Below are 19,889 nucleotides of genomic sequence, written 5' to 3' on the forward strand. Positions count from 1 at the left end.
TTCAAAGAAGTCAAGCAAATTGGTGAGGCAAGATCTCCCTCGGCTGAACCCATGCTGACTCTGTCCCATTAAATCACGTTTGTCTACGTGTTCCACAATTTTATTTGTTATAATTGTTTCTACTATTTTGCCCGGCACTGAAGTCAGGCTTACTGGTCTGTAATTTCCCGGATCTCCCCTGGATCCCTTTTAAAAAATCAGCATAACATTAGCCACCCTCCAATTTTCAGCGACAGGTTACAGATCATTAACAGCAGGTCTCTGAGCATTGGAGCTAACACCACCACAGCCAGAGATAAAAAAAAGTCTAACGCAGCTTTGTAAAAAAAGGGAGGGGGGTGAACTAAATTAAGTTTATAATCATTGTATTGGTATGTTGGGGTCATCAGGACTTCATTGGCTGAAATGACTTTTTCTCTTGCATAATGACTTTTCTTGTTTGCAGTGCTTTCCCAGCAGCCCAAGGTTTTGCACTGGGTCTGAAATATTTTGCATCAACAAAACTAGAAAAAAAAAAAATCCTTGCTTTTAGGTATATTCAGTATTTGAGAACAGATTATTACTACAGTCAACTGGACAATCTCTCCCTCTACTCAATGATTTGCTCACTCGCTACTGGCAGGGAGGAATTATCCCAGATTCAACCGACAAAATTCTGACAGCCTTATTCTAGCCCCAATAAACCAATCATCTGTAAGTGGTGCTTGAGCTCTCATTAAGTTATTGTGGGGGAAAAATAAGAAGTACTTTAAAAGTTCCATCTTAATCTACCTGGAAGGGGTAGCACAACAGTAGTTTGAACACGGAAGTCCAACAGATAGTACTAGTCATGGTCATGAATTCGAACATGAGCTTCAAAGAGTGTTTGGGGAAAGTTACCAACGTGGGTTACCATTAAGACAAGTTATTTTAACAAAGGGTCCCATCACTTAAAATGGGGCCTGTGCTATCACAGTTTGTAGTAATATGACCTGTCTTAATGGTAACCCACATTGATAACGTCCCCCTTTGACTCTGTCCTGCCCCGCTGCTATTGAGATCCCAAATAATATTGTCTGACCTCAGGCTTTTATTTTAGCGTACGTATGTTTTAACATAAGGACTAGAGAATGACACGGTGACAAAATTCATCACCGTTCCCGTCCCCGCGGATAACCACGGGAAACCATCTTCATGTCATTCATTAAGGAGAGAGGAAAGAATCAAAGTATAATTGGGCACAACCACTGACCCGCAAGCTTTGCTTTGAAGAATGCTGGTGTAGAAGAACCAAGGTTGAAATAGACACTAGAAAATGACATGGGATTATTTCCCGCGGTTATCCGCGGGGAAGGGAACGGTGATGAATTTTGTCACCATGTCATTCTCTAATAAGGACCTCTATTTCTCTTATAATAATGAATCTCAGGAAATGCATCATTCACTTACAGGCATACCAAATGTTTCTCTTACGAGAAACTTTGTGAAATACCGGTAATCTGTAAAACAGTGAGGAGGATTTCTTTTCATGGTAGGGAGTATATTGTGAATCTATTGTTTAAAGGAAGGATGCACTAATGAGTTTTTCTTATTTTGGACCTGATTTATGACAACCTTTTTTCATTGTGTCTATGCAAAAAGACCTTGATGAAACAGGTTCTAAGCTTTTTTCCCATACAGCCAGATTTACTAAGCTTTTTCCCATAGACAGAAAATAGAAGGGAGGGGTGGAGCTATTTATGGTTTGTGGTTTATTAGATCGGATAGAAAGAATTTGTCACGGTCCCCGTCCCCACGGATAACCATGGGAACCATCCCCTGTCATTCTTTAGTGTCTATGTCAACCTAAGTCCTTCTACACCAGCATTCTTCAGTGCAAGGCTTGAGGGTCAGCAGCTGGGCCCATTCATACTCTGATTCTTCCCTCTGTCCTTAAAGAATGGCATGGCGATGGTTTTCTATGGTTATCCATGGGGACAGGGATGATGACAAATTCTATCACCGTGTCATGCTCTAAAACTTATTTGCCAATTCTTGGTCAGCGTCTACCAGAAAACTAGAATTGTTTCAACTCCTTCCATCTCCCAAAGGAATGAAATACAAATGCACATTCAACTCGTTCCTCACGTACCTTGGCACCAAGATCTGGAACAACCTCCCAACTAAAAACAGGAAGGAAACATTCTATAACAGATTCTGAAAAAATATTAAAAACTCTCTTCTTTGAAAGCACACACACCACAGTCAACTAACTTGAAATTCCTAATGTCACTAAATTCCATGCCCAAGTGTTATACCAGTGCTATTCTCCCTTCCCTATTACTCCGTTCATACCTCTGCCCTCCTCAAACTGCTATAACATAGTACAGTATATACATTCTGTAATCCCTGATATTGTAAGTCACCTTGAACCTGTTTGGCATAGCACAACTCGGAAATACTAGATTAGATTATAAATAAACTGTTTACCCTCAATCCAGACCCAGATTCCAAAACTGATACCTTCCAGTTTTAGACTGTACACTTCCTTGTTATGTTTTCAAGAAAGGAGGTATATATGAGTGGTTCACCAGTTTTTGCATTTAGAATTTGGAACATTATACAGTACATGATAGTTTGAAGGTGATACAAGTTTTGACAGATAGCTAGTGTAATTTCATAGTAAGTGAGATGGGGGTCTAATTTTTAGCCAGTCCCTCTGGTCACCACTGGTCACTCACTCTAGGCCCTACCAGTCACTCTGGTTGCCATCCTCTCAGGTCCCAGATACCACCAGTCCCTCTGATTGCCAGCCTTGGTTCTAGCTGATTCCTCTGCTGGTCACCACCAGTCTCCCCCTCTGAAGACTTTCCAGGTCCCACAGGCACTCTCCACCAGGCCCTCTGCTGGTCATCAAGTTTAAGTGCTCTCTAGTCACTCCAAGCTTCTCTCTACTACACCAGGACCCCTGTCAGCACTGGTCAGAACTGGTATTAAGAGCTTACTGGGAGTTAGGCCAAAGTCAGCATTCCTCCTCCCAAAGGTTGCCCAATCTGCCGAAGGAGCTCTTGCCTTTCTCAGCTGAGTGTCATGGAGCTGTTCTTTTCAGCATCTTCTTCTACTCAGAGTGAGTAGACAACATCCAGGTACCTTTCCAGGATCTTATATGCAAATTAGTTCCTTTCCTCTGCTGCTGAGGCTTCCCCTTACTGGCAAGAGGATATACATCCTGTCACAATGTGGGTTTAAATCCCTCGCTGCTCCTTGTGACCCTGAGCAAGTCACTTAATCCCCTGAGGTACACTAGATAGAGTGTGAGCCCATTGGGACAGATAAGGAACTATGATAAAGTACCTGAATGTAAAACCATTTAGGTAAAAACTCTGGTGTGACCTCATTTAGAATATTGTATACAATTCTGGATGGAGTCTGTCCAGAGGAAGGCTACTAAAATGGTCGGTGGTCTTTGAAAATCTTTAGTGAAGTGGATGACACTGGCGGCTCCGGGGGCACCCTTGACAAACCTGTTTGCGAAACCTGTTGGTTTCCAGCCCTCCTGGGTCGAGCTTGCGAAGACATCATTTCAGCTAAGTTTATTTTTTAAATTAATATAAATACATATATATATGGAGAAAGACTTGAGTATTTAAAGTTAATAAACAAAAAGAGTGGCCAATGACAAGTGTACACGTAAATCTTAGCCGCTATAAAAGTTTGCTGAGCGGTGGAATGGCGATGCTGAGGCTCTGAAGATAAGATTTAAAGCTGGGTAAAAAAAATACCTATGGGAATGTGCTTGGAGACATTTATTTGAAATTACAGATTATTATGAGTCTCTGAGTTTAGTATCTTGAAATTGATTGTTTTATCATCTTGATTGGAAAGGTCATATTCCATAAGCACATTGGATATGTAACGGTTAGAGCGTTGTCTCATCTAAAATTGGATCAGTGTATGTTTATTGTTTCAAAACAAAGTATGATTTGGAGATCAAAGGTGGCTGCTTTGTTTTTCCAAACCATTGACCTGATTTACTAAAGCTTTTTGTCCTACTCATAAATAAAGCCCCGGCATTTCTAGAAAGATACCATTAAAATCTTTAAGATCAGAAGGCAAAGCCATATTAACAGTTCTTTCTTTAAAAGTTATATACTCTAGGAGAGACATGATTTTTTCTGTTTCGGCCCCCCAAATCTGGAACTTACTTCCACTTAATTTAAGAGAAGAAAAACTATTGAACAAATTTAAAAGTCTCCTAAAAGAGTTGGCTTTTTAAAGACGCCTTTTAATAAATCAGTCTCACTATATTTTAGGGTAGGATGAGGAGGTTATGTGTCTCCCATCTTGTGTGTACTAAACCTATACCCGATTTTATTTTTGTTTTATTTTTTTAATATTGTAATTTAAGTTGCCCTTTTCCCTAATGTTTTAATGTCAACTAGCTGATGCCCCGGCGTTGCACGGGTATTTAATTATAGCAATAACACTGTAAATGGATTCAAATAAAGATACTTTATAGTGGTGAATGAAATTATTTTTTTACAGCTTAATAAAAAGTACACTATTCAAATTATAATGTGAAATATTTGACAAAATGAATACAATACAACTAACGCAAAACGTGATTATAAACAACAATTTTAGTTTCACCTCCTGGAGCAAGAACATATAAATTCTTGGGTGAACCCACCCTTGAGCAAGCAACATAGAGTTGTGGGCCGCGAGACCCCCAGAACATATCACCCCAGGTAGTGAGGGATCTGCATACCAAGTTTCGTTCAAATCGGTCAAGCCGTTTTTGAATTACTGTGAGAATGGCAGCTTTTTACATTTTTTCCATTGACATGAATGGGTGAAATCTGATTTTCTGTTTGTAGGTCCGCCCACGTGTGCAGGTGGGCTGCGAGACCCCCAGAACATATCACCCCAGGTAGTGAGGGATCTGCATACCAAGTTTCGTTCAAATCGGGCAAGCCGTTTTTGCGTTGGCAGCTCTTTACATTTTTTCCATTGACATGAATGGGTGAAATCTGATTTTATGTTTGTAGCTCCGTCCACGTGTGCAGGTGGGCCGCGAGACCCCCAGAACATATAATCCCAGGTAGTGAGGGATCTGCATACCAAGTTTCGTTCAAATCGGTCAAGCCGTTTTTGCGTGATCGTGGCACATACACACATACATACACACATACATACCTCCGATTTTATATATATAGAAGATTAGCAGTATATGTGATATATGTGGATTTTATTATTTTATCTGATTTTTATCTGATGTAAATCGCATTGAAATGAGATTTTGCGATCTAATCAAATAATTTATTAAACTGGAAACTTGAAACTATAGAGAAAAAAAAATGTAGTAAACAGGTCTTTGCGTCCTGTTTTATCCAGTATACGTATCAATGCAAAATCTACAGATTAGACACACTGCCTACACAGCAGGTGAGAATGAGGATGATTCACGTAACAGCTGGGACAGAGGAAACATGATTCAGAATTGAAACGACATGGGAAAAGCTCATTGTGCTGAGATGGATTGCATTAGCTATGTATTGTAAAACAGAAATCCTCAGAAAGGGAAGACAAATTATACAATTAGAGGTAACCTGCACAGCTGACAAGTGCATACTGCCACTGGTATGGCGTGAAGGTCACAGATATGTTTCATACCCGAAATAGGATGGGATGCGACATATTAGACAATGTATGGTATTTAGCCGCAGAACTGGAACCTATCCCCAATGGGATGAATTATAACAAGGCAGCAGCTTTATCCCTAGGCTATAGCAAAAACCAAGTAAGAGCATGTGCCCCCACCAGCAGTCTAAATCTGGAGGCATGACACCGGGGAGCTCATGTATCCGTCTGGCACAAAGCGACCCGTTTCTAGCACTATTTCATGTCACCAAACTCAATGGTTTAGCTTTCTGAAAGGGAGCCATCAGAATCTCATACCGTTGCCCTGAACAGAGAAAATCCGAAAAGTAGTTACGCAGCGCAGTCGCCAAAAAGTACTAGGAAGTGTAACTAAATTTAAGTGGTCAGGCAGTTTGCGAAGGCAAAAGAGATTTTCTTCTAAGTTGGCAAAGGCTAGTTAAAAAAAAAAGAGACAATGTTCCAAATTTCCTTTGACTATAATAGGGGCAAATTCTATAAAGGGTTCCCTAACCTTCCCTTTTACAAAACTGTAGCACGGTTTTTAGTGCCAGCCGCGGCGGTAACAGCTCCGACGCTCATAGGAGTGTCCGAGCTTTTACTTCAGTGGCTGGTGCTAAAAACCACAGTAAGCTTTTTTTAAAGGGGGGATGGGAGGGTGGTAAGTTTGGCCTAGAGTTAGACCCCTATTTTAATTAGTAAATTTGATTCAATTATGAGCTTTGATAAGCTCATAATTGGAAAAAAAAAATAAGAATTAATTGGTCTATAGGTGCCTATCTTCTTAGGCATGATTCTACAAAAGATAGTCACCTATTGCATAAGTGCCTAAAAGTAACGTAGGTATGTTTAGGGGTGAAGAGTGACTTAGGCGCTGCTAGGCACGATTCTGTAAAAAAGTGTTCTTCAACCGCTGGTCTGCGGACCGGTGTCGGTCCACGTAAATTTCCTGCTGGTCTGTGAAGAATTCATGTCCCCTGCAAGCGGTCCCCTCCAGGCAGTTGCCTCGACCGTTGGACACCGTCTTTTTTCCGGCTTGGCTGCTCCTTATCTTCAGTGCCGGCAGCACTTATTTGCCAGGGCAGCACACAGTGGCTCTTGCACCTGCACGTGGCTGACCCGGAAGTGGAAGCGGGTCAGCAGCATACAAGGGCCACTGCGCACTGTCCCAGAAAACAAGTGCAGCTGGCGCTGAAGGAGCAGCAAAGCCGGAAGAAGGACGGTGTCCAACGGTCGAGGTAACTGCCTGAGATCCCTGGCTGACCAGAAAGGCTTCCCTCTGATGTCAGCTCTGACATCGGAGGGAAGCTCTCCAGTCGGCTTTGGCAGAGGGGGGCCTGGTGCGAGGGTGGGGGGACTGCTGGACTTGCAGATGATAGGGAAGGAGGGTGCCTGCTGGACTCACAGGCAGCTGCAAGCGTGAGGGAGCTGCCAGTGCTGATCCGGCTTTGGCAGAGGGGGGCATAGCCAGCTGGACGGCCCTGAACAAGTATTAGTTTTACCCTTCTTATTTTATTTTAATTAAATTTAAAAAAATTAGCAGATTCAATTAATTTTTAATATTGTAAACCGTCCAGATACATGTGATGGTCAGTATATCAAGCTATAAATAAACTTGAAACTTGAAGGGATAACGTGGGACAAAGGGAGAAAAAGGGGGGGGGGGGGAAGAAGCACAGAAGGAAGGGAGGAGGCACAAGGTAGGGGATAGAAAGGGAGAATTGCTGTGGATGAGTGTGTGAGAGGGAAAGATGGTGCACATGGGGAAAGGAAGAAAGAGGAAAGTTGTTGGGCATAGAGAGAGAGGAGTGAAGTAGAGATATGGGGAAGAGAAGGATGAGAGGGAGGAATGTTGGACATAGTGATGGAGGGAGAGGTGTGGCATGGTGCTGGAGAGGGATGATAGAAGGAGAAATGTTGGGCATGGGGCTGGTGGGCAATAGTGAAAAGTGCTGCACATGATCCGGGGGATGAGAGAGGGAAAAATGTTGGATATGGCAGTAGAGGGAGTGGGAGAGATGCACCTTGGATCCCTCTCTTTCCCCACTCCCTGTAACTGGGATGGAGACGGGGACCGAGCTGCAGGGATGGGGCGGAAACGGGATTTTTTATTTCAGTTTTAGTAGTTTGCCGGTCCACAAAATAATTCTTTTATTTCTGCCAGTCCACAGGTATAAAAAAGTTGACGAACACTGCTGTAAAGGACTTAAGCATCATAATGTGGGCCACCAGGATGGTCTCAGGTCTCAAGGATCTCCCGTATGAGGAACAACTGGGTAAGTTGCAGCTGTACTCACTCGAGGAACGCAGAGAGAGGGGAGACATGATCGAGACATTCAAATATGTCACGGCCGTATCGAGGTGGAAGAGGATCTCTTTTTCCTTAAATGACCCACGGCAACAAGAGGGCATCCGTTGAAAATCAGGGGTGGGAAATTTCATGGCGACACCAGAAAATATTTCTTCACCGAAAGGGTGGTTGATCGCTGGAATAGTCTTCCACTACAGGTAATTGAGGCCAGCAGCATGCCAGATTTTAAGAAAAGATGGGATTGGCATGTGGGATCTCTTCATGGAGGTAGTTAGGGGGTGGGCCATTAGTGTGGGCAGACTAGATGGGCCGTGGCCCTTTTCTGCCGTCATGTTCTATGTTTCTATGACCTACCATTAGAAGCACCTTCATTGTAATGAATGAACATCGTTATCCTTTCTGATGGATACATGTATTTTATTGGGGGGGGGGAAATTGGATGATTAATATTTTTATTTAATGATTGGATTTCTGTTGAAGAATTGTTGGGTGGGGGGGGGAAGGGTTATAATTTCTACTTTAATGGATTATATGTATAAGAATGTCAAGTGCTGTATATTTTATTAGTAATGTAATGTTTTAATATTAATCACTTGTTTGCCAGTTTTAAAATGAATAAAGAATTTAAAAAAAAAGAAGCACCTTCATTTCAAGTTAGGCTCAATTCTGTAATAGGCGCATAAATCCAGCTAAAATTCAGATGCTAGACACCCCCATACCTTATGTTTGACTCTTCACTAGTTATGAGGCTCAGGTATGTGTATTTATACTAACTAGAAATCATTGCATAAATAGGTAAACACTAACAAACCAGTCAGTGCAAATACATAGCTATATACTGGATCAGTGATGAAAAAACTTCACTGATCCTAGCACTTTCTTGCTCCTTTGCCTGCTCTGGATACTCCATTCCGTTTTGGGGCTTTATTGCACTGACAACTCCTCAGCTACAAAAAGATTTGAGCATTTGGACTTTCATGATCTTTTGCATTTCATCAACTTCCCTGCACAAGAGCTCTTAAAAATAGGTGCATGTTACATCCCTGTTGATTGCACCGATTCTATCTTGGCTACAGTTCTTTGAAGTAGCTTTCAAAGCATGAGGCAAAACAGGAAAGCTATAGGCACAGGGGGACCCAGAAACAAGCTTTATCTTCTTCAGCCTCAGTACTCTGAGGTTGTGGGTTCAAACCCCCACTGCTCCCTGTGACCCTTAGCAAGTCACCCACTCTCCCCATTGCCCCAGGGACATTAGATAGATTGTGAGCCCACTAGGACAGATGGGAAAATGCTTGAGTATCTGAATAAATTCATATAAACTGTCCTGAGCTCCCTGGGGAGAATGGTATAGAAAAAATAAATTGATAACATCAGATCCAACACAGTCTGTATTTCAGCTTCAGGGATATGTATAAAATCAAAATGCTTAGCGGTGCACCTGTGTATTCCCACATCAGTTTTGCAGTAAAAGAAACAGAGTGAAATGCATTCAGCTGCATTTCTATGAAAATAACCCCCCCCCCCACCATGAGAAAAGCACAATTGATACAATGGCTCATCTTTTTTGAATCATCAAATTTATGGCTGCTACAGCGACCCATCAGAGTTTACCGGCGATATTAGAGAATCTGACCCTGAATTCAGTAAATGGTGCCCAAATTTCAGTGCCAAAAAATGTGCTCTTCCGGAGTCTGTTATAGGGGAAAACACCCTCCAGGGATTCAAGACAAAGTTGGACAAGTTCCTGCTAAACTGGAACGTTCGCAGGTGAGGCTGGATTCATTTAGACTAGAGCACTGGTCTTTGACCTGAGCGGACTGCTGGGCACGATGGACCACTGGTCTGACCCAGTTCACTGAGTTGGGTGATGCTTACAAAATAGCATGTAGCACTGGGATTTGTGTACTTAGTTTGGGGCATAAGGATTTGCACCAACTGAAACCAGGTGTAAATCCTTGGGAGTTAATGAGGCGTAGATCCGCCAAATTCTGTAACGCATGCCCCTCCCACAGATGCATTAAAAGATTTGCATGCACATCTTTATAGAATACCCCGAGGGCCTGTAGCTATAAGACTTTTTTGGACAAGACATTGGAATATCAGGCGGGGAAGTTGAACTCCTGGATGAGTCTGCTGATTGTTTAAGTCTATTCTTATTTTACATTTTGGAAATTATTGAAAACTCACCTATTTGATAAACAAGAATGTTGATATTTAAGAAGGCTTTTTTTTTTTAAATTAGGTTCTGTATTTTAAATGTACTTTTTATCTGATGCTATATTTAATGGATGTAGTAGTTATAATAGTTGTGTTTTTGGAAACTGTAGTTTTTTAACTGAAATGTTTCAGCTCTTCTGTTGTGAACTGCTGGTGGAGCGGTAAACAAGAAAATAAAATTATTATTATTAGCCATTGGCAAGATGTACATGCAAATCCAAATTGCTGCAAATAATTGGCTTGTTACTCAATTTAATTGTGCATTGCAATTTTGGGCGCCGTATTTAGAATTTGGGCAAACCCTTTAGTACATCACGCCCCAACTGTGCGCACTTCAACTGCCATTTTTAAACAAACTCTGTCTTATATGGTATACTGTAGCACCAAGCTGAAGGTACAAGAGCTGTGTGCATAAAACTCGGAAGACAACATAAACAGGAAACATTCTGCCTCCACTGATAAAGTCCTAGTCAGGCAAATTCTGCATTAGCTTCCGGGAGATCTAATTTTATTCTAGTCCAAATAGTGCTCGTGTGTTGTTGTTTTTTTGGCCATTGTTTTGAAAACTGTTTCAAAGAACACAGCCAAGATAAATCAGGGATATAGCATGCACCTATTTTTAGGAATTCTCCTGTTTGTTTGTTTATTTTCCTCCAGCCCTACTGAATTTTGCTTCTTTGCTTCCTGCTGTATCCAGTGGTATTGGTGCGAGGGAAAATCTGTTGTTAAAGACGCGATGCTACAATCAGGATTTATTTAATTGAACACATTTGTCAAGACATTTCTCCCCCCCCCTTGCTTCATTAATAGTCTTCTTTTCCAGAAGTTTAAGAAATTGGGAAATACAGTGGACAATGGGGTTCCCCCCTCCCCCGAGCAAACACCAGTCTTGTGCATTTCAATGGTGCATTTAAAGGTCCTTCTCAGCTGACACCGCCGGGGAGTTTCGCCGGCCACAGGCAGCACGAGACCCCCCCCTGAGCCTCGCGAGCCGCCGGCGCGCGGGCTCCGTCCACTGGGGCTCCTCCCACGGCCGCCGGAGGTCGCGCCCGTGCCGCGCAGGCGCAGAAGCGACGCTCCGGGTCCCAACATGGCTGAGGCTCTGCTGCCGAGGGGAGAAAAATGGTGACTTTTTCCGGCCGAGCGGCTGCTTCTCTTCGGTCATGGCCCGGCTGGCAGACTATGTCATGGTGGTTGGCTACGACCACGAGAAGTCAGGTAGGCGTGGCGGCAAAGCGAGACGAAAGGGAGTGGACGGGGGAGACAAAGGGGACCCCAGTGGGGAAGAGAGGGGGGGGGGGAGGACGTGTGTGCGCGCGCGCTGCTCTCCGAGCGCTCGAGACCTCGTTGGCTTTGCGCGCGCTTCTCCCAGGTGGACGTTTTTATGCACGGCCCTGTCGACGTCCCGAGTGACCAATGAATGACGCGGAGGCCGAGATAAAATACAAACAAACAAAAAAGCACGAGCGCCTTTCTCCATCAAAGAGCGGTTCTGGCCTTGCTGAGGATGCTCAACGTTGTTTTCCCATCTCTGCCGCCCTCGGGAAGGAAACCCCCCTCCCCCCAACCCAAATGCACGTTGGCCAGAGACCCGTTGCAGATCGTGTAAAAGAACGCATGCTAATGGCATCAGCTGGCACAGCTGTGCAGGTTTCAATAGCTGTGCCCAAAACTACAAGGAGCATTAGTGGGATTCCCATTTAAATGTAATTCTCCACATTATATAGGCACCAGGGTTTTGGGCGATTGATAACAATTTTTGCATTTACTTATAGTTTAAAGAGAAAAAGAAAAAAAAAAAAAGCAGTTTAAAAAAATCTTTTGCACTGTGAATTACAGATTTTTAGATTAGCCCACAGAGTGTTTTAAAACGACGCGAGTGGGTAATGTCTGCCAAGCACGTTTGTGCCTTTGGCGGTGTTGAACCCTGGTGAACTGGGACAGAACCTTTCACACGAGTTCTCACTTACTGATGTAACACTCTGTTTGTAACATCCAAACTAACACTTGGCATAAGGGGTTCAGTTAGCCCGAAACCCTTCAGGTGTCTGGAGAATAGAGAGCTGGTCTGCTTTTTGTAGTTAGTGGCATTTGAACCATGGCTTATTTGGTTCTTAGCCCACTGCTGTATTCACATTTGTCAAAGATGTGATGTTGCAGTCGGGATTTTTAACACATGGTATATACAGCAGCATAGGGACTTCTAATGAAAAATCTTGATAGGGTAAAACGTGGACCTTGCGGATCTAAACTCGCACGTCCTTAAAAATCTGAGGTCTGTGCCACTTTTTATGTGTAATCAATTTTTTTTTTTTTCCAAACAGAAAAGCAACTGACAAAGTACAGGCAACTGGAACAACAACACAGTAGAATCAGAATACAAAATAGACTAATCCAGCACCCCGCCACTTTTAGTCTCGGCATAGGTTATGGCTGTGACACTTTAGCTCTGATAGACCCTAATGCTTCTCCCTCCCTACGCCGAGACTAAAAGTGGCAAAACTTTTGCCCTGAGGTTCGTGCCACTTTTAGTCTCGGCATAGGGAAGGAAAATCAGTAGGATCCGTCAGAGCTAAATTGTCATAGAGGTTTGTCACAGCCATAACCTACGCCGAGACTAAAAGTGGCACGGACCTCAGATTTTTAAGGACGTGCGAGTTTAGATCCGCGTTTTACCTCTTCCCTGAAAAATCCAGTGTTCACTGATATCTCTTTAATTGTCTTCTACAAGCATTAAAGACCACAGTAGCATTGTGTCAAAATATTTATTTATTTATGTATGTATGTATGACATTGTTTTGACATATGTTGCCATTTTGGATATTATTCTTATAAGTGGAGAAAAATAGGGTGCCTTAAATACTTTTAAAACAATCTACAGGAGGAATGTTTTTGGCTATAATTTTCTGTATATAAAGAAAGATTCTCATAATATTTTTGTACATATTTCTTTCTAGTGGATATTGTTTTGTGCGTTTGCCACAAATGGTTCTTGTCTCAGGTTATACTTTTATATGTTTTAAGCTTTATGTTATTGTTTTAGACTTGACTGCTAGTGAATGAGAGACAGTTTAATAATGTTCTTTGTTTTAATGGTAGATAAGAATTCAGATGATTGGATATTAATCAAAGTAGAATTTAAAGAGCATTGAAATCTCTTTAATAGTTAAATATATATATGTAGTTGGGCAACTGCTGGTTATGTACAGAAGAAGCATGATTTTTAAAATACTTGGTTGACTATAATATGGTAGCATTCTGTACAGTTGGCTTAAACTTTTGAGTTTAAAAAAAAAGCTACAAAATGTTCAAAATATGGTAGTGTTACTGTTATGCAGTAAACCCTTGCGAATTTGCGGTTCGCCAATTGTGGACTCAGTAATTTGCGGTATTTTCCGACCGCCACTTCCTTGTACTAAAGTCATGGGTACACCAATCAGGAGCTGCTTTGACATGCTATCTGGCGTGTCAAAGCAGCTCCTGATTGGTGTAGCCTGATTTTAACAACAGCAGGAGGCGGTCGGAGCATGCTGCAAGTGATTTTCTGCACCCGCTGGTGCCCCAGCTGCCCTCTCCTGCCTCTTGACAGATGAAAAACCGTATTTGTGGTTTTTCAGAATTTGCGGGGGTTCCTGGAACTGAACCCCTGCAAATTTCTGGGGAGTACTGTACTCAGCTTAAAGGAATATCATGTTATATATCTACTTACTGCAGCATACTGGCGTCTACTTTGTATGTTTCTCAAGTTTATTTACAATTTGATATGCCGACCAGCAAACAAATATCTGGACGGTTTACATGTCAAGATTTTGCTTTTTGCACAAAAAGCCCTTTTTACACGCCAGTCCTATTTGGGGAACCATCCACTGTTAATATCTTCTCAGCCCCCAAGGTCTCGGAATGAAAACCTAAGGGCTCCTTTTACAAAGTAGAAGTTTCTATTGGAGGCCGGCTTGGGAAAAGCATTTACCTCACCAGCTCGTGGTAGAAACCTCTACCGCAGCTTTGTAAAAGCCACTTTCTTCTGTACAATCATGTTTCCAAAGATGTAGCGTTGTTGACTATTTATTAAGGATGGGCATCCAGAAAAGTTTTTATTTAGAATTTTTCATAACAGCGAGATATGTATTGGCCCGCTTACCCCCTGTCTCTCCGCCCCCCCCAAACACTCTTCTCACCAATAACCAGACCACACTCTTCTTGGTAGAAATAGCTGCAGCTCTGTTTATTAACAACCAATTAATTTAAACAAAACAGTTTCTTGAGCTACACATTACCATTACCAATAATATTCAGCCCTGATCCTGCCATTCCAGGAAAGGTCGGGGGGGGGGGGCATGTTTCAATATGCCCCTTTAACCAGAGACACAAAGAACCCGGGCACGGCTCTCCGCTCATCTCCTGATGAGCCCCACCATACAGTAGCTCGGGATAACCGCAAACCTGAACCCTACCTCAGCAACAAACTGAACCAGAAAAAAGGGGTGGGCAGGTGGGCGGGAAAAGCCGCCTTGGAGGACCCAGGAAGACGCCGGGTCCTCCAAGCTCCCGGTTGTATAAACTCCGCCTGACCGTTGCCCCACGATTCGCCTATCAGGAGGCCGCTCAGCGACGGGGAAACCTGCCATCGCTAAGCTGCCTGCTCTCCTCCCTACGCCCGCCTACCTGCGCTGTGTTAAAAGACCTTCCCTCTGCAAAGTTTTCATATAAAGAACATGATCATCCCCTCCAGTCATACCACAGGTGCACGAACTCCAGACACTCCGTACAAACCACAACAAACACTCCACATACACACCCTCCCACACACACCAACACACACCCCTCACAGCGAACTGCACCATTTTTCTTTTCTGTGATTGCCAGCTCGTTTTACTGTTCAATTTTGTATTCCCTATGTTTGGACCTTGTGTCCTTGTACTGTTGGATTTCTGTATAATCTGTGTTGCATTTGCTAATAAAAATTATTTACAAAAAAAAAAAAAGACCTTCCCTGTGCTGTAACTATATGGGAACATGCAGATAATGCCCCCAGTAATTAGTGCACAGGCTTCACATTTATTGCATGTTAAATTTCAAATGCATGGTAAATGCAAACCTTTTGTTATGATTTAGTCTGTTCTAATTGTCTTCTAAATCACGTTGATCTCAGTTTCCAATAAAAGTTGTTTGTTCCTCTTGGCATTATTTGCAATCAACTGCATTGAATGGGAAGTCATTGTAAGTAACCATTATTTCAGGTCATTTCTTTCACTGGCAGCATCATAGATGATCCTTTTTCAGTATTTCCCAGAATTGTAAAGCAGCTACCTTTAATAGGGCAAGATTTGACAGGTTTACCCCATTGAAAATGTGTTATTTATGGCGCAGCAGGTCCTCCTTTCTTCTTTTTCTTCCAGCTCAGTCAGTACCAAAACTTGGAATCTAACACCTACCACCACTACCTGGGAATTTTGTCTCAAATGAAATAGTTTAAGCTTTGGTCCTAATCTTGTTATTACAGCTGCTTCTGGAACCCTGTACCATTCCCAGTAGTGGTTGTGATTGTGAATGCTGCCTCCACAGCATCTTCGGTCAGTCCTAGTGTGGTGCAAAAAACAACAACAAACAGCTTGAGGACTGAGCCAGGACATTTTGCATGGCAGTATGTGGCTCAAAATGTAATCTTTGTTGTTGAATAATGTGGTATACGTTAAAGCAGCCCAAACTTTTAATGCATCGTCCCCAGGGTATTTTTCTTTTATGTGATATTTTAATATGCAAGAGTGCCTCATCACTTAAAATATATCAAGAGAGTTTTAGGACGGTTGTCTTCTTTTGCTTCTTGTGATGATTTTATCATATGATTCATCAGCAAATTATTTAAAAAAATAATAACCATAGAAAGCAAGGATTTCTATCTTGTATTCTACGTGATTTGGACAGTTCATGTATTAGGCACTGCACCAAAAATAAACTTACCAAACAATTAACAGCGGGATCTGGATAGACCCTGCTGTCCGCCTATGTACTCATGTCCCCACCCCCTTTACCCTCATGACCTTCCCCCACCCCTCTTTTACCACAAGTGCACTACAGTCTTTTGATGGTAAAAATTAGCTGCACTCAGTTAATTAATCCAAAACACATTAACATCTCATAACTGCAATTAACATCATAACCCAAAGAGCTCCTCCCGAGCTACCAAAATACATAGTTCAGTGCCCTCGACCCCGCCACCTCAGCAAGGGTCAGAGGGGTGGCATGTACCTCATGCCCCTTTATCCCGGTCACCTGACCCACCAGGCACAGCTCCCCGTCGGCCCACCGCTCATCGCCAGTAGCTCCCCCGAGCTATCAGCAGCTGCCAAAACAACGGGCAGGCGGGTGGGAAAAAGCCACCTTGGAGGACCCCAGAAGGAGCCGAGTCCTCCAGGGTCCTGGCTTTAAAACCTTGCCGCCGTGCGCTTTTCTGCCTCCCACCAATCAATTGAAAAGCTGCCTACACTGATGGGCCCACCACCCAATCCTCGCTTACTTACTCCCCCCCCCCACCTAACTAACCTAACAAACCCCGGCTGATGGGTGACACGAGGGCCAACCAGCCCCATGTTACATTCCACCCATCGAAAGGTGGTCTCGTGCTCCCATATAAAATGACAGCTTTCTGCAATTGACAGGAAAGTGTATAAAAAGACTTGGATGTCAGCAATCTCGGCAGATTATGGAATGCAATGCAATGAATGGGTCATTAAGATTATGCTCTGCTTTTAGATAATTAAAAAAACAGTTGAAAACTCACCTATTTGTTAAAGCTTTCTATAAATAAGAAGATTAATTTAAAATGAAGCTTTGATGTATTATTTTAAAATTATTCTTATGTAGAATTTTGTATTTTATGTCATTTAAAATTATGTATGTGAATTTCTAATCCGCCTAGTTGATGGAATATAAATTTTAAAAATAAATAAAAATAAAAGTATCAAATGCAACATAACCACTTACCACTTGTTAGAAATCTGTTAATTTTCTGTTCATGCTAGCAGATGTGTGTAATGTTTAATCGTTGCATTACTGATGTTTCACAATACTTTTGTAGCTCCTCCTTTGTTCATGGGTTTCATTTCATTTATTACACTTCTCCATCCGTATTCGCGGTGGTTAGGGGGGGAACATGACCGCAAGACACCCCAATAACTTCAGTGGAGATAAAGAGCTCTCCATAGACAAAGCATGGCAGTTTCTCATCCAAAAGAAATTTCGTGCAAAAAGAACGGGGGCCGAGGACAAATGCTTTCTTCCTCCCTCTCAAAAGTTTCCAGCCCTTTTTTGCCAGAATTTTTAAAAATTGTGCCAACGGACTTTCCTGCCAGAATTTTAAATTGTGACCAACAAACTTTCCCTCCACGATTCAAATTTGTGACCAAAAAACTTTCCTGCCTCAATCACCTCAAGCTCCAGTCAATCAGGTAAGAGGACCCACTATAAATAAAGAAAAACTGCAGACTTCATAGCACACTGAAGAAAGCCACAGCATGATGACTGAAACGTCGGTTCTACCTATCCAGACGTGATGACACAGACAACTCAACAATTATGACGCCAACCACGGAAGCCTAAGAGAGATGAAATTAGTTTCAACCTGTTTCTTCATTCTAATAGAAGAGCTCAGAGGTATTGATTTTCTCACACATTATCAGTTGTAAAACTTTGAGCTATAAAATGTTACGGTTTCATCAACTCTTTGTCCACCCCCCTCCAATCCTCTTTTACTGAGCTATAATACGTCTCAGCAGCCTAAGACCTGGATGATTTTGGATGCATTTATTTACATTTGGGTACTCTGTTTCTTCTTATCTGTCCTGGAGGACTTACAATCTAACTGGGGCAACATAACCACTTGCCCAAGGCCACAAGGAGCTGCATGAGGATTGAACCCACAACCTCAGGGTGCTGAGGCAGAGGGTTCTAACCACTAGGCCACTCCTCCACCTAGCATCACTGACATGATGAAGAGGGGATAACGTTCCAAAGCTTGTCAAACATATAGCAAGTCCAATAGAAAGATATCACCTGTACAAAGACAGAGGGAGATGACGTGCACAAATCTACAGATACATCCCTAGTCACCTTATTTGGGCAGTCTAGATGGTCTTCATCTGCCATCCTCTACTTTGTTGATTTTTGACACTTATTTTCCCATATGTAAGTGGATTAAGACCACAATTCTCTATTCAGTGATGTGAATCTATAAAACAGAGTAGCAATGATGGAAAATTCATTTGGAAAAACACTACAGTTTATCCCGAGAGGCTTGCAAATGGAGCTTCTGCAAAGACAATTTTTGCACATTTTTGGAATTATTTAGGGTTGAGCCAAAGCACATTCAGTGCAGTGACCTTTACATGGTGCCTTTGTCACACAGCATTGGTCTGATACTGTAGAATAGGAATGTAATTTTCTTATTCCAGCCATCTTTTAATTAAACCCAGCTTTAATTATTTGTTGTGTTATAAACAATTTTTCCTTTTTTTGGAAAAAACAGTTGGCAGGAATAACTTTTGTCTTTTGTAAAATTACTTTGTGATAAGGGTTAGAGGAATGGAGAATTCAGTTGCAGAACTGAGATTTTTAGTTCATTTGGAAAATACTAAGCTAAAATGATCTGGTACTAATTAATGGAGAAAAGCTAGGATTGCCATGTGTGAGACTTAGAATAGAACTTCAGTATAGAATGGAAAGTTTAGTTATATGAAAGTGAATACTTCCACAGGAGGGTTAATTTGGAGGGAGACAATGTTTTAATTAAAGATTTTGCTTGGGGAAATACTGTCAACACACTGAACAAGAGGAAGAAAATAGGAATAGGATATGATATACCGTTTAATTGGTTACAATCAGAGTGGTTTACGTGTTATGGAGGTTAAGAGTCACAAGGAGATGCTGTAGGAATTCAGCCAGTTCCCTTGGTTCTTGGGCCACTGTGCTAACTGTTAGGCTACTCCTCTGGAGAATGATTTGGATATTGCAGATAGAATATGGTCTTTCCTAAAAATACTTGATTACATAAGAACATAAGAATTGCTGCTGCTGGGTCAGACCAGTGGTCCATCGTGCCCAGCAGTCCGCTCACGCGGCGGCCCTTAGGTCAAAGACCAGTGCCCTAACTGAGACTAGCCTTACCTGCGTACGTTCTGGTTCAGCAGGAACTTGTCTAACTTTGTCTTGAATCCCTGGAGAGTGTTTTCCCCTATAACTGCCTCTGGAAGAGCGTTCCAGTTTTTTTACCACTCTCTACGTTTGTACAGAATCTATCCCCTTTTAACTTTAGAGAGTGCCCTCTCGTTCTCTCTACCTTGGAGAGGGTGAAAAACCTGTCTTTATCTACTAAGTCTATTCCCTTCATTATCTTGAATGTTTCGATCATGTCCCCTCTCAATCTCCTCTGTTCAAGGGAGAAGAGGCCCAGTTTCTCTAATCTCTCGCTGTACGGCAATTCCTCCAGGCCCTTAACCATTTTAGTTGCTCTTCTCTGGACCCTTTCAAGTAGTACTGTGTCCTCCTTCATGTACAGCGACCAGTGTTGGATGCAGTATTCCAGGTGGGGGGTGTACTATGGCCCAGTACAGCGACATGATAACCTTCTCCGATCTGTTCGTGATCCACTTCTTAATCATTCCTAGCATTCTGTTCACCCTTTTCGCCACCGCACATTGTGGACAGCTTCATCGACTTCCAGTACTCCCAAGTCTCTTTCCTGGGGGGG

The 19,889-nt window shown here is 42.4% G+C and overlaps 1 protein-coding gene across 2 annotated transcripts in view; it reads left to right on the forward strand.

Annotated features, from left to right (window-relative positions):
• The first annotated feature begins 11,121 nt into the window (after positions 1–11,121).
• The window catches only part of SBF2 (SET binding factor 2), a 571,734-nt gene continuing 562,966 nt past the window's right edge, over positions 11,122–19,889 (forward strand). For both annotated transcript variants that reach the window (XM_033928005.1, XM_033928006.1), the window contains exon 1: positions 11,122–11,362. In XM_033928005.1, coding sequence (XP_033783896.1) covers positions 11,308–11,362 — 55 coding nt within the window. In that variant the 5' untranslated portion in view covers positions 11,122–11,307. The remainder of the gene's footprint in view (positions 11,363–19,889) is intronic.

Source organism: Geotrypetes seraphini, chromosome 19, assembly GCF_902459505.1.
Source record: "Geotrypetes seraphini chromosome 19, aGeoSer1.1, whole genome shotgun sequence".
Taxonomy (NCBI): domain Eukaryota; kingdom Metazoa; phylum Chordata; class Amphibia; order Gymnophiona; family Dermophiidae; genus Geotrypetes; species Geotrypetes seraphini.